Source organism: Anguilla anguilla, chromosome 17 (assembly GCF_013347855.1).
Source record: "Anguilla anguilla isolate fAngAng1 chromosome 17, fAngAng1.pri, whole genome shotgun sequence".
In the NCBI taxonomy this organism is placed as follows: Eukaryota; Metazoa; Chordata; class Actinopteri; order Anguilliformes; family Anguillidae; genus Anguilla; species Anguilla anguilla.
Window position 1 is genome coordinate 1,613,738 of NC_049217.1, and position 15,277 is coordinate 1,629,014.

Genomic DNA, 15,277 nt, shown 5'->3' on the forward strand with positions numbered 1-15,277 from the left:
ACGCCACTGTATGCAGCAAACTTACACAGATAGCTACAATTGTTACACCAGATTCAAATAGCTAACTTCAGCCTTGCTGATGTTTGCCAAACAATGGTAACAGCTTTGCTAACCACTAACCCGGCTGGATTGTCAGGCAGCTGCACCCCATTATTTCTGTCATGAAAGCCAACTGGAGATGAAGCGACAGCCAGACATTTTAAGCCATCCCTGTCTGCTCCAGGGCTGCCGTCATCAGGGCACAGCTGGGCACTGGAGGAGAGCAGGACCTAGCGGTCTGTGAACTTGTGTTAAATGTTATTGTCCCAGGCCCACAAGTAATAATAATATTAATAATTATACAAAGCATTAAATAGAACAACCCCTAAATGGGTGGCATCTGCATGAAGGGGTTAAGGAGCCCATAGGAGATGCCTTATTAAACGTAACATTCTCATCAGTTTCAGCCAAATAAAACACAGTAATGTACCATGAGTAATCTGTTAACTGAAGCCACTTAAAGAGGGAGAGATCTTACATTCAACTGATCAAATTTAAGGAGCGATTCCTTACTAATAGTACCAGCAATGCAGTAGAATTTAACAATGACAGGCTTTTAATAGCATGGCAAGGTTTACATTTTTGCCTCCGCAGCAAGGAGGTTATGTAATGTCATCCGTCCACCCAATTGTCCATGACAGACATATCTCCAAAAGTAATGGCCAAATTGCCATGAAATCTGCTGTGCACATTTGTGTTCCCAAGAGAAAGAAACTTGTTGATTTTGCTGACTCCTTGACCTTTCCTCCAATACCACCATTAGGCCAAACAAATCCTGAAAAGTAAAGACTGGATTGCCAAGACTTTTTCTGTGCCCATTCATTCGAGGGGAGATTGTTCTGACTTGGCGGATGCCTGCACTCTACTGAGTGCATTCTTTCTAGTTCCTGCAAGCCAAGGATGGACACATTCTTGGACCGTCGTGCATATACTTACCAAAGAAAACAATCATTTGAGCCCAGGAGTATGGTTCAGTGGTGATTGAAGAGCCCAGGAGTATGGTTCAGTGGTGATTAAAGAGCCCAGGAGTATGGTTCAGTGGTGATTGAAGAGCCCAGGAGTATGGTTCAGTGGTGATTGAAGAGCCCAGGAGTATGGTTCAGTGGTGATTAAAGAGCCCAGGAGTATGGTTCAGTGGTGATTAAAGAGCCCAGGAGTGTGGTTCAGTGGTGATTGAAGAGCCCAGGAGTATGGTTCAGTGGTGATTGAAGAGCCCAGGAGTATGGTTCAGTGGTGATTAAAGAGCGCAGGAGTATGGTTCAGTGGTGATTGAAGAGCCCAGGAGTATGGTTCAGTGGTGATTGAAGAGCCCAGGAGTATGGTTCAGTGGTGATTAAGGAGCCTAGGAGTATGGTTCAGTGGTGTTTGAAGACTTTTAGTTGATAATTTCTTTTTTTAAATGGACCAAATTCCAATGTAATTGCTTGGGAGTCTTTGTGAGAGAACGGATGCAACATTCAAGAATATAAATGACAATTGTTGAGTTATCACAAAGTAATGACTTGAAAAAAGAAATCCATGCCTGAAAATGCAGACACATTCGCCAAAAACCCTGCTTGTCCAAGCACATTTCCTCCCATTTCTTCCCAGAAATACTTAAGAGATAATCTTCTCTAAATTCTATTTAAGTGTCCCTCCAATGACTTTACAAAACATTATGAACATTTGATCATATGAACTTATAATTCAGGGGTTTTTTAAATTAAATTTTGAATGAAGATTTTTTTTAAATCAAAGCATTAACCCCTTTAGACTAACAACCATGTTGGTCGCTAGTGAAATGAAAGGTGGTAATGATTCTAGGGGCCCACTGCTAAAAAATTTTTTAAATTGTTTTATTTAAAAAGGAGGCCTAGAGCAATATTCTTTCAGGGATAATAATCTTTTGATTTGCACTCCAATAAGGTCAGAGGATGCTTGTACCAAAAGAAAGTTTTGAATTTTTATTGTGGACTTCTGATATATGCATTGGGGGCTTTCAAAACCTGTTCCTGGAAAAATGCTGCAGTTTTATTGTATCTAAGGGTTGATATTATTACTGGGAAAGTGACAATCAAGAGACAGTAAAAGGTTTTAGCGGAAGGGTCTGCCACAGAACCAATTCCGAGCTGCTTTTGTAAAGATGCTCACAATGGGGCCTTCATGGGAGTATTCATGGCCAGCTGAATAGGTAGAGGCTGCAGGACGGCCTCTTCATTGGTGCTGTTATTTAGACACTAGCCTGTAGGCCCGAGGTGCTAGAGCGTCAGGAGGAATCCTCTATAACTGCAGTTTGCTGTTCAGATGCTGGGGCTTTCTGATGGATGGCCTGTATGGGGACCGGGCTGAATGGGGGTACCAAACAGGACGGCAGCCAGCAATCAGCTTGTGGGCCTTTCAGGGTATGAACACACCAAAGGAAAGACCGAAGGTAGTAAAGTTAATTATACCTCATCCACATAATAACAGCTATGAATACGAACATGCACAGCCGCACACATACGTACACATGCACACGCACACACAGTTACACACACACACACACACACACACACACGCACACACAACCACACATGCACACACATGCACACACACGTACATGCACACACACACCCACACCGACACACACGCACACACAGTTACACATGCTGTCTCTAAGGCCTGCTCAAAGCAACAAAGCTTTACTGATATCCTGTTCTGCTTCTGTGTTGTATACTGTAATCCTCTCTTTGAATTAATGATGTCAGCACTGCTCATTACCTCAGAGATGCCAAACACAGCTGAGCGAATTACCTCCCTGCAGGGTCACAGGGGGTGGGGGCTCTGAGTCTGGGTAACCACAGGCCCAGGGGAGAGAGAGCTCTGCAGAGACACTGTCTGTCTGTGCAGAGTCACTGTCTGTCTGTGCAGAGGCACTGTCTGCCTCCAGAGACACTGTCTGTCTGTGCAGAGTCACTCTGTCTGTGCAGAGACACTGTCTGTCTCCAGAGACACTGTCTGTCTGTGCAGAGTCACTGTCTGTCTCCAGAGACACTGTCTGTCTGTGCAGGGGCACTGTCTGTCTGTACAGAGACACTGTCTGTCTCCAGAGACACTGTCTGTCTGTGCAGAGTCACTGTCTGTCTCCAGAGACACTGTCTGTCTGTGCAGGGGCACTGTCAGTGCAGAGACACTGCTGAGAACTTGATGCTCCACTGCCATCTTTTGTTTGACCTTTTCCTGAACACTCCTTGCTGAATGACGTTTGGTTGAATACTCCTTGTTGAATGACCTTTTGCTGAACACTCCTTGCTAAATGACCTTTTTCTGAACACTCCTTGCTAAATGACTTTTTGGTGAAGTGCTCTCTTGTTTTGTTTTTTTTAACTGTGCCACTGTTGTAAGCCCATGATGATGATGTTTTGTCTCTTCTTATAATTGTTGGTATTGTTGATGGCAGTGTTTTGTCTTCTCTGTTTGTTTGGGTGTCTGTTGTTAGTTCCCTTCAGAGGGACTCCCCCTGCGTGGATCACAGAGCTTTTGCAAATAAACAGTAAATAGTCACTCTATATATAGTCAGAGACACCCACCCCCCTCCTTGCCCCCCAGACCCAGACAGAGCAGATGCATGGTGAGGTCATTGTGTGCCAGATTCCTTCCAGACAGCCCACCCTTTCTCCTAATTCTGTGCATGGCTGGGACCCCCCCCCCCCCTAGTGAGTGTCAGGCAACAGTCAAGCAGGTGGGGTTAATTATGCCCTGACAAAGCTTCCTGTCTGAGGTAGATGAGCCCAGGTGCACTGGGATCCAGGTAAACTTTACACACAGTGACCTGCAGGACCCAGGAGGCCAGAATGCAGTGTCCCAGCAGCACCTTTCCCTGCTCCATGTCAGAATCAGACCGCACAGGTGAAAAGGGTCCTGCTTTGGCTGGGCCGGCATTACTTTTGTCTGTGTACACCACAGCAAAGCTTAGATAGTTTTTATTCTATAGATTAAACTGCTTTCTTCTCACAGTTCTCCAATGAGATGTCTACCTTCAATCTTACATGGTCCCTCTAGCCCATTTTACCAGTTTTCTATGTTGTCATGAAATTAGGTTAGTCGCTTTGTGCACATGCCAAATCTGTCCAATCCTTACCCATTTAGGGGGTACCCTGTTTAAAGATTTATAACTTCAGATGTGAGCATCACAGAGACTTGAAAAATGGCTTAAATGAAAAAAGACATTTGTACCATTTACAATACTAACTGTAATGCAAAATCGAATAATGCAAAAGCATTGTCACACAATGTGGTACAGTACCTAAATGTGTAATCATTAACTCTCATGTTTTTGTACTCTCCAGTATGCAATGTTTCCTTGTACGGGGACGTGACAATAAATATGTGATCAGGCATAATATATAAACCTCACTGCTCTTCTTGAGTGGCTTCATGCCAATGCACTTTGACAGATACAGGCCTTTTCAGTTTACCATGAAAAAAGCACATTACACACATACCAACTAAAGGCTCTGGTAGCAGCACACGAGAGTGCATTCAAGAAGGAAATGGAAACTGACTTTCAAGACAGGAATAGACACAAAATACACATAACACATGCACTGGTACTGGGTGGGTTGTATGATAACAAGGAATATGTACGAGTGGAACATTACTAGCCAAAGTTAAGGTAGTATCAGTGTCCCCTCAAAAATATTTGCTGCCTCTTACTTCATATGGGTTGGACAAATTTGGAACATTCAAACCAATTCCCTGAAATGGAAGGATGTTTTTGTCTGTTCAGTGAAAAAAAGATGACCGACACACTCATGAAGATGGTCTTGAGTGAATGCCGCGTGCACTATAGAAAAACTGGCTGGCTATTTGGATGTAACAAGTTTGCGGTAATTTCTGCCCCAACGAAGTATTCTGGCTTACTTTTCAAAACAGTTCTATGCACACTATCATCTCTAATACTCTCAACTTTGGAACATTGGTACCCCATCCCCACCTTGATAAAATTTAATGTGTCAAATTCCATCCAATTATTTGCCCACTTCCTGATTTTCGCTATTATTGCATATTGTCACACTGAATGGTTTCAGATCTTTAGACAAAATATTAGACCAACAGAAACAGAGTAAACGCAAAACATCTATTTAATGAAAAAAGGTATCAATCACCCATATCACCCTTGTGAAAAATGAATTGCCCCCTTAGTTACTCAGTCAACCAATTAACCTAATTTAATAGATTAGATTCAGCTGATTGAACACAGCTGAATTGCAGTTTCATTGCAGCCAGCCCTCTTGAATCTAGACTTCACATATAAGAACCTTACCATCAGAGTGAAGTAATCACCACAAAGTTTCTACAAACACACCAAACCATGATCATATGAAATTCCAGAAGAGATCAGAAAAAAAGTTGTTGAAATATTAGTCTGGAATGGGGTACAAAGCCATTTCTATGGCTCTGGGACTCCACCAAACCATTAATGTGAACCATTATCTTCAAATGGAGAACACTTGGAATTGTGATGAATGGTGAATCTCCTCAGGAGTGGCTGGCCTGCCAAAATTTCACTAAGGGCACAACAACTCATCCAGGATGTCACAAAATATCCTAGAACAACAATCAAAGAACTGCAGGCCTTTCTAGCTTCAGCCAAGGTCAGTGTTCATGACTCCACAATAAGAAAGAGACGGAGTAAAAAATGGGATTCATGGGAGATTAACAATTCAGAAACTACTTCTAACCAAGAGAAGCATAAATACAAATAGGAAAATAGTATCAATAAAAACACAACAAGTAGAAAATGTTTACAGATAATTAAAAGACAATTCGTAAGTATGTTTTTTGAAGTTTTTTAAAGTTCAGAAATATAATTAGGGTCTAAACTATTTTTACCTAAGTGATTTAATATTTCTAAATTAATTCTAAAAGCCACTACAGGCGTTATATGAGTTTTGCAGATGCAGCTGTTAAATCTTGAATGACGTCCAACTGCCTCTCATATTTCTCCCTTGATGACAAATGATTTCCTCTTGCCATTGATCTTAGACCTTAATTAGGGTTTGTGTTTAATTGTTGGTCCATTGTCATCTGTTTTGCATGATTTCTTATTAAACAGCAAGCTGTGCTAAATAAATGAACCCCTCTTGTTTGGAGTTCAGCAGACAGATGTTGTTGCACTCGTTTGCACATTTCTTTTAAACTTCCATCCACGTTCCTTTCCTTCCTTTCACTCTCCCCATTATTAACTCAACTAATTGTTTTTTAAACATCACACTTTGCCACTCAGTCATATAATTAGTCTCTTGGCTGTGCTGCTTGAGAGTCTACAGGGACCACTGGAGTAAAATAATTTCAATACTGGTGTAAACCCCTGCAAGTCACATGATGAAGTTAGTACCTAGGTGGGCCAGAGAGACAGATTAAACAGGGTTAAACTGAAACAATGCAAGTGCATGTGCATGGATTTAAACTGGTAACACACTCAGCCCACACTCAGCTCACACACTCATCTCACACACAGCTCACACACTCAGCTCACACACACAGCTCACGCACTCATCTCACACACTCAGCTCACACACAGCTCACACACACAGTTTACACTCAGCTCACACAGCTCACACACACTCAGCCCACACACACAGCTCACACACTCAGCTCAGACACACAGCTTACACACGCTCAGCTCACACACAGCTCACACTCAGCTGACACACACAACTCACATACTCGTCTCACACACTCAGCTCACACACAGCTCACACACACTCAGCTGACACACACAACTCACATACTCGTCTCACACACTCAGCTCACACTCAGCTCACACACACAGCTCACACACACTCAGCTGACACACACAACTCACATACTCGTCTCACACACTCAGCTCACACACAGCTCACACTCAGCTCACACACACAGCTCACACACACAGCTCATACACACCTCACACATATAGCTCACACACACTCAGCTCACAAACTCAGCTCACACACTCAGCTCACACACACAGCTCACACACACTCAGCTCACACACTCAGCTCACACACACTCAGCCCACACACAGCTCACACACACAGCTCACACACTCTGCTCACACACACAGCTCACACACACTCAGCTCACACACACTCAGCTCACACACACAGCTCACACACAGCTCACACACACTCAGCCCACACACACAGCTCACACACTCAGCTCACACACACAGCTCACACACACTCAGTTCACACATAACTCACACACACAGCTCAGACATACAGCTCAGACACACAGCTCACACACACTCAGCTCACACACAGCTCACACTCAGCTGACACACACAACTCATACACACAGCTCATACACACCTCACACATATAGCTCACACACTCAGCACACACACATAGCTCACACACCGGCTCACACACTCAGCTCACACACACAGCTCACACACCAGCTTACACACCCATCTCACACACACAGCTCACACACACAGTTCACACACTCCGCTCACACTCAGCTCACACACAGCTCACACAAACACGCTTTCATTTCAAATTCAATTTACACTAGAATGACCAGAAATAAAAAAATCTTCACAGTTACGGACTATTAACAAGGAAGTACCAAACACAATTATGCTCCATATCAACCTCATTATTACCACTGATGCAAAAACACAAGCATTAAATTAGGTGAAGGGCATGCCTTGGCACTACTGCTGAAGAACGCTGTGGGAAAGCGACTGAGTTTCGTGTGAAGATGAGGGATAACAACATCGAACTGGCAGAAGAGGACAAACGGTCTTTGAGAATGAGGTGTATCGAAAGCCAGCAAAGAAAAAGATGAATTAATAATGAGATCCCATTACCACTGGTTTGATTTGTATTGGTTATGTTAGCTGGAACAGGGTTACTTCAAATTGAGAGTAGCCCATTCCCAAAAATAAGACTATAACTATATATATGTATATATATATATATATATATATATATATATATATATATATAATTCCAATAAATAAAAGATTAAAATTCTTAAAGCAGGTGCAGTTTCACATTTTCTGAGTTCTCATGTCAGAGGTTTGCCTGTTTTGAGAATTTCCTGTTTGGCAGAGAAAGCAGTGGTACAAAAGGCTCTCCCTGCTCTCTTATGTGTACTGTAAGGTTCTGCAACAAAGGAAGGGTCTGCACGTAAAATATCAGCCATGACTACTGACCAACCTCACCTGGTATTTTAGTTTTTTAACCCAATTTCATAATTCCAAGTTTGCCTTTTTTAATGAATGAAGGGATTTTTAGCCTCAAATCATACTTTTCCCATTGTGGAAAGGCCCTTCTAGAGCAGCAACATCCACTGCTGATTTGAGAGGGCACTGGTTAGCCTGTGTGGGGTACACTAGTCACCTCTTCTTATTCTGCAGTTCTGCAGCTGAGCAGAGCTACCCCAGAGTGCTTCTGATATACAGCTGGTAAAGACACCCAGCAGTCCAGGAGGACCAGCTGGATCTCCCAGCAGTCCAGGAGGACCAGCTGGATCTCCCAGCAGCCCAGGAGGACCAGCTGGATCTCCCAGCAGTCCAAGAGGAGCAGCTGGATCTCCCTGCAGCCCAGGAGGAGCAGCTGGATCTCCCAGCAGCGCAGAGAGGACTTTCAATTCTGAAAACTTGGCCATCAGGAACTAAAATAAATGGAGAACTATAACCCGAGGACTCTTTTTACATATCCTATAAAATGAGCTGCACTGCTGTACCAGGGGACACTGTTTTATTTCCACTCTGCACAGATACAGTGAAAATACTGCAAAAAACAGCCCTCAAAATAAAACTTTATAAATTCATAACAATAATGATTCCAACAAATTAAATAGACATGGTCTAAAATTTTTTTAAAGTTAACACATAAATAACCAAAAAATGAGATATACTAAGAACTATCAGGAAAGCACCCGCGGTTTCCAGAACCATTTTTGACACTAATCCCACCACATCCTCCAGGGTGCACAATTAATATTCTTCACAAAGATAATCTTTATGTGCGAATTTCACTTGAATAGACACAAGCAGTCCTTTCTTTTTTATTCTTAAACCTTTTTTCACATTTCGGTGAAATTACAGTACAGTCTGTAAGTATTTGAACAGTGACACATTTTCGTTTGTTTTGACACTCCTGCACATTGGATTTAAAATGAAAAAATTAATTGCGAGGATAAAGTGCCAACTGTCAGTTTTAATTTGAGTGTATTTGCATACTTATTTGGTGAATCCATGAAGGAATTACAGCCCTTTTTATACAAACGCCCCCAAAACAAAAAGAATATGACTGAACTGATGATGAAGATGGCTACTGTACAGGCCTGGCAGAGCATCAGTAATTACTTAATATTTACCAGTAATTATTGTATAATTAGCAGCCTGTAATTTAAAGGGTGAGCCTGGCAGTGCAGGCCTGGCAAAGCATCACCAGGGAAGATGCCCAGCTGGTCCTCTTCAGGCAGTCATCAAATGTAAAGGATTTGCAACCAAGAACTAAATATGATGACTTTATTAATGGTAACGTTAACTTGTCAAATTACTTTTACTCGCACAAAATGGGGGAACTATATTTATACATATGTGATATATATGTAAAGCATTGCACTTCCAGCATGGTTCACCCAATAAAGACATAAATACCTTCAAATTAAAAACCTGCACTTTAACGTCATTGCTTCATCCAATCCAATGAACTGGAGTATAAAGCCAAATACCACTGTAAGACATTTCTCTGCTTTTTACACAGATTTTCCCTTCATAGAGTCACTTCTACCCCTCTCTGGATTCCACATATTCCGTCCACTTCGGTCATAATCCCAAAAATTAAAGCCTTCGCGTTTTACCCCCCTCCCAATGTCTGCTTCACTTTCACCCAAATGCCAGCCAGTCAGCCCAAGGGGGCTGTAAAAACAGCACAGGATTTCATCCAATGAAAAACCAAAAAAAATCCAGCATCCATCCAATGAGAACTCAGAAGAGGCCTAGGCATCCAGTTTCACCAGCCCGTCTCTGGGGCTTGGTCATTCCAGCCTCCATAGAACAGTGTAAACAGTAAAGAATGAACCGCACAAAAAGAACACTCTAGAACACGCTTGGCCGCAGCCTTCCGTTCCTCCTCAGCAGTGCAAGGACAAGGTTGAGATGAGCAATAAATAGACCTTCTCAGTAGCACATCTATATACATCTGTACATGTACGTATCCACATGTGAGAGCGCGTTTCCCAGCAGGGGGCGCTCTACATGAGCGTGCAGCTCTTGGCGCGGTCCTTCCGCATGGCGGGCGTGTCGTCCAGCTGCTCAGTCCGGACGGACAGGTGTGACGCCCTCTTCAGGCCGTGGCGGGACTCGCTGCGTTTGAGCTGCGGCCGGTGTGCGCGGGAGATGGACGCCAGCGTGGTGATGTGGAACACGTCCCGCACGCTGTTCTCCGAAACCTTGGACGAGCACTCGGTGTACGCCACCGCGCCCATCTGCCTGGCAAGGGTGCTGCCCTGTAGGGCACATAAGGGGGGGGGGGAGGGTTTTAGGGTAATTCCTGCCAAAAATTACGCAATATGTTGGCCCTCACCTTAACAATAATTTATTTCTCATTTGTTATGTGTGGCCAAGTTCTAAGACTACAGACGGTGATGTCACCCCTGGAGATGAGGGCAGTGTGTGATCCATTTCTTTGGATGGGTACCCTGGCCTTCAGCTCAGCAGGCAGAACTAATCGCTTGCTGTGCTGGAGCCATGGCTCAACCTGCAGTAGACCCACCCCCCTTTACCCACTCAACACTTCAGCTCGCAATGACATGTACAGAGCTCCGCCTCCAAATATGTCATATGGGTATAACTCCACCCTGTTTCCCCAGTATAGTGAATAGATTGAAAAAATTGAACAAAGGCTGCAGTTCAACAGAAACTAGAATGAGACTCCAAACCTTCAGGCTCTTAAATATGAGTGTGACTTCTGAAATGCAGATAGAACTGCCATTGGCACCATTGCACAATATTCTCAAAATAAAATAACCCCCCCATCTGCTTAAGTAAGAGCAGTAAGAGAGTTAAATTCTAATCACATAATCGCTTCAAATGGTCAGATAAATTACAAATACAGATCAAAGATTTGTTATTCCTGAACGAAATGTAGCTCACACTGATAATTCTGAAAGGATGGCCTCAGTTGCCCTTTAATCCTCATTGAAATGCAGTGCTCCTACAGAGAATTTCCAACTGTCCTACAAAGACTGTGGTGCCTCTTCATGATTGCAAGACACGTGTACCGTACATCCTACGGACATTTCTTGTATGAATTGTTTGGTACACAGATGGTCCTATCAATCTTTAGACAGTAATACAAGTCTTGCAAATTACTATTTTAAAGGAGATATTTATCTTCACTAACATTCAGGACTAATACTTTCCTTGAAATCATTGTATATTTTGTTTAATAACTACAGGTTTTGTTGACAATTCCGTGAGATCTGATTAAGAATATTCAAATTTTACCAGCAGCTAAACAGTTAAAAGTTATGTTCAAACATAATTCTCAGAGCTTATCGCACTTGTTGCCAGGTAAGGGTGAAAACCCACAGCATGGACACCCAGGATTTGGACCACCTGCCTGTCCAGCACCAGTCATTACACCCACAAACTGTACCCCACGGGTTATAGCCAATACACAATATTATCATCAGTGATGCTGTGTGCTCTCATTCTGCAGTACCACTGCATTCAAACAGGAGCCGAGGCACGCAGGAGAGAGACAGCTGAGCCGTAGCTTTCAGAAACACAGAAATATTAAACGCGCATCTGTCGCCATAAAACTGGAACAGAAAGATAAGCACGTTGGGTTCACTGGGTCAGGCTCCCCACAGGTCTGGGTCACTAGCCCACTGCTACAGGAGACACTCCTGCTTTGTTGCCACGTGAACGACAGGACTGCTCGGTGCTGAGAAACAGTTCCCATGGAGAAACGGAATTGACCAGATCCAAATGTCAAACTTCCCAATCAGGACCTCAACTACAGCTTAAGGAAAATGTCCAAACAGGAAGGGCCAAATCTCTGCTTGCCGTTCTGAGCTGAGTGAGTGAGTGAGAGGCAGGCAGTAACTGTAGAGGTACAGCAGTAAGGATAACCTCCTGTAATCAGAACCGCCAGCCAGCACTGCTAATGCTATTTAAAACTGTCACATTGTCTTTGTGTGAAAAATGAATGGGCAAAATTAGCTACACCTTCGGCAGGAGTAATTCTTTAAATTCCTCATTCAGCAAGCAAGCAATGTAGACTGGATGAGATGTTATGGCTTAACATAATGAGTGGCAGAGTAATCTTGTTGATCTGATTGGAGAATGTCCGCATGTTCTGAGAAATGAATAGACCGGAATTGAATGGCCTCTGAAAGCCAAGCAGCAAACAATATTAAAATCCCTCTCTCTCTCTCTCTCTCTATCTCTCTCTCTCAAATTCAAATTCAAATTCAAATGCTTTATTGGCATGACATATTTAAAAATATATATTGCCAAAGCGTAGTGATAACAGTAATTAACTACAATAAGAATATATAATTAAAAAGAAAAAAGAAGACAAGCAGAAGACACGCATATATATATATATATACATACACACACACATATACACATATATATATATATATATATATACACATACATGTACATACATACATACACACACACACACACATATATACATACACACACATATATATATACATATACATACAAACACACTCTCTCTCTCTCTCTCTCCCTCTCTCTCTCTCTCTCTCTCTCTTTTGTTTCTTTCACTGTGGTCAGGTAATCTGCCACAGTGTACTCTCTTTTTAGGGCCCGATAGCATTCTAATTTGCTTTGTGTTTTTGTTTGTGTGTCCCAATTGGTGATGTAATTTTCTTTATTTTTTGCTATAATTTGGTTGACTCTAATTAATTGTATAGAGCTGTCTTGATGCTGCTTTGCATTAGGGGTGGGTAGTGAACTAAGCCTCAAGACTAGCTGGCTGAGGTGGCTCTTCTCTGGGCTCATCTCTTGGTATTTCAGGGCCTTGTAATGATATGAGTGGGGGTCGCTGTTTTTGAGGTGATTCCAAAATTTAACTGTCCTTTTTTGGATGTTAATCAATAGTGGATATTGGCCTAATTCTGCCCTGCATGCATTGTTTGGTACTTTTCTCAGGACCTAGAGGACATTTTAGTTCTGCATGCAGGGTTTCTATGGGGTGTTTGTCCCATTTTGCAAAGTCTTGTTCTGTGAGCGGACCCCACACTTCACTGCCATATAATGCAGTTGGTTGAATTACTGATTGGAATATTTTAAGCCAAATTTTGATTGGCAATATAATTTGGGCATTTCTCTTTATGGCATAGAATGCCCTGCGTGCTTTCTTCTTCAGTTAATTTACCGCCAAGTTATATCTTCCTGTTGAGCTTATTTTCAGGCCTAAATAAGTGTAACTGTTAGTGTTTTCTATTGTTTTATTTGCTAATGTGAATCTGTATTTGTTTCCCCGAGGTCTGGATCTTCTTTGAAATATCAGAATTTTGGTTTTAGTCATATTCACTGTCAGGGCCCAGGCTTGACAGTGTTTCTCTACCAGGTCCAGGCTCTGCTGTAGTCCATGCACAGAGGGCGTTAGCAGGACCAAGTCATCTGCATAGAGAAGGAATTTGATTTCTTTATCGTCAAGGGTGAGTCTAGGTGCTGCAGATTGTTCCACCCACCGTCGCCAATTCATTGAAATAAATGAATAGCATTTATCTCTCTCTCGCTCTCTCTCTCTCCCTCTCTCTCTCTCTCTCACACACACACATTTTAATTAAACACAGATTTCTATTAATTTACTAATTTCTGATAAATATCGGGTTCCATAACATGAGTAATAGTTCAGAGTTAGCTCCTTAGAATATGCTGCAGTAATAATTAATAATTATTAATAACTAAATTATACAACATTAAAAATGAATTACTGACAGTTACGCAACATTAATAAATGTTATAAATGTTAGTAAATGTGTTAAGATGTAGGTCAGGGTTGCCAGATTGAGAAATCTATACGAGGAACAGTAGGATCTGTGAAAATGGGTGGATAACAGTCACTACAGTAACCTTGTGTGGGATTTCAACAAATAGAAAGAAACCCTTACCTCCACAGGTGTCCTATTTATCAATATGTATTCATTTCTGATGGAAAAAAGCATTCTCTGGCTTTTATTAAAGTAGTAATTAAATTTAAAGTACTGCCTTTACAGCCTTAAAATGATGTCATATGGTCATTTTTGTAACACTAAATTTGTGCTTAAAAACAAAACTTACTTTTAATTGAACCCTTTACTGTGTATGTACAGCTCAGAATGAAACGTGCATATATCTGTAGTTAAGACCTGGATAGTCTGAGGGGAATATTAATTTACCATGTTTGGAATGAACTGCTGATATTAGGTGTACATTTACAGTGAGTTTAGGTCTCAGACCAAGCGGCCAAAACCACGAGAAAAAGTAGTCACAATAGGTGTTTTCCCTTTGTCTGCTGTCTCCCCAAGACAGTAATATTTCGTGGGTGAATCAGGGACAGTTTACGTCAGTACCGAGTCTCACGTGCTTAATGGACGACTGGACTTCATGTCCCTACTGCGCATTCTCTGGCACCAATTTGTACAACATGGCGGTGTGCATGAATTACACTTCCCAGACTTCAAAACCCTTTTCACCAAACCCATGGAGAGTCAATGGGTGATGTCACAGTGACCTTGTCCATTTTTTCTACTGGCTCAACCAGTGTTAGGCCTAACACTTCCATAACGCACCTGTGCGCAGCATGAGGGGGAATAAAAGCCTGAGTTTATATTTGAGCTCAATTCAGACTTCACTGTTTGTAGGATTTATGCTTCAGACTATTTAATATGATAAGAATTCAATTTGAGGCTGACTGAAAACAAATAGCTTGCACTAGCTTTACACATGATCGGTATCCAGTGGAGAACCTTATGCAATGGAACAGTTTACCAAGGCATATGCCAAAACAATGGCCTTAATGTAGCACAATACAATTCCAGGAAATTTGGCTGAAGGTGCCACAGTAAACTGTCCTTAACTTGCTTATTTTCCAGCTACAGCTTCCTCTAAAATGGCAAGCCTGCTAAATGGAGTGTGAACATCTTTTTTGTTTTTGAGGCTTTTGAGAAGGAGGGAAAAGCTGGTCGGCTTTGCAGCTAATAATCGGTGTCAGACGGCGCCCAAAACAGAGATCCAAAAAGC

At 42.2% G+C, this 15,277-nt stretch overlaps 1 protein-coding gene across 1 annotated transcript in view; it reads right to left on the reverse strand.

Annotated features, from left to right (window-relative positions):
• Positions 1 to 8,738: 8,738 nt before the first annotated feature.
• Positions 8,739 to 15,277, reverse strand: part of rnd2 (Rho family GTPase 2) — a 58,535-nt gene continuing 51,996 nt past the window's right edge. Inside the window, exon 5 of the mRNA XM_035398914.1 lies at positions 8,739 to 10,512. Coding sequence (XP_035254805.1) covers positions 10,258 to 10,512 — 255 coding nt within the window. The 3' untranslated portion in view covers positions 8,739 to 10,257. The remainder of the gene's footprint in view (positions 10,513 to 15,277) is intronic.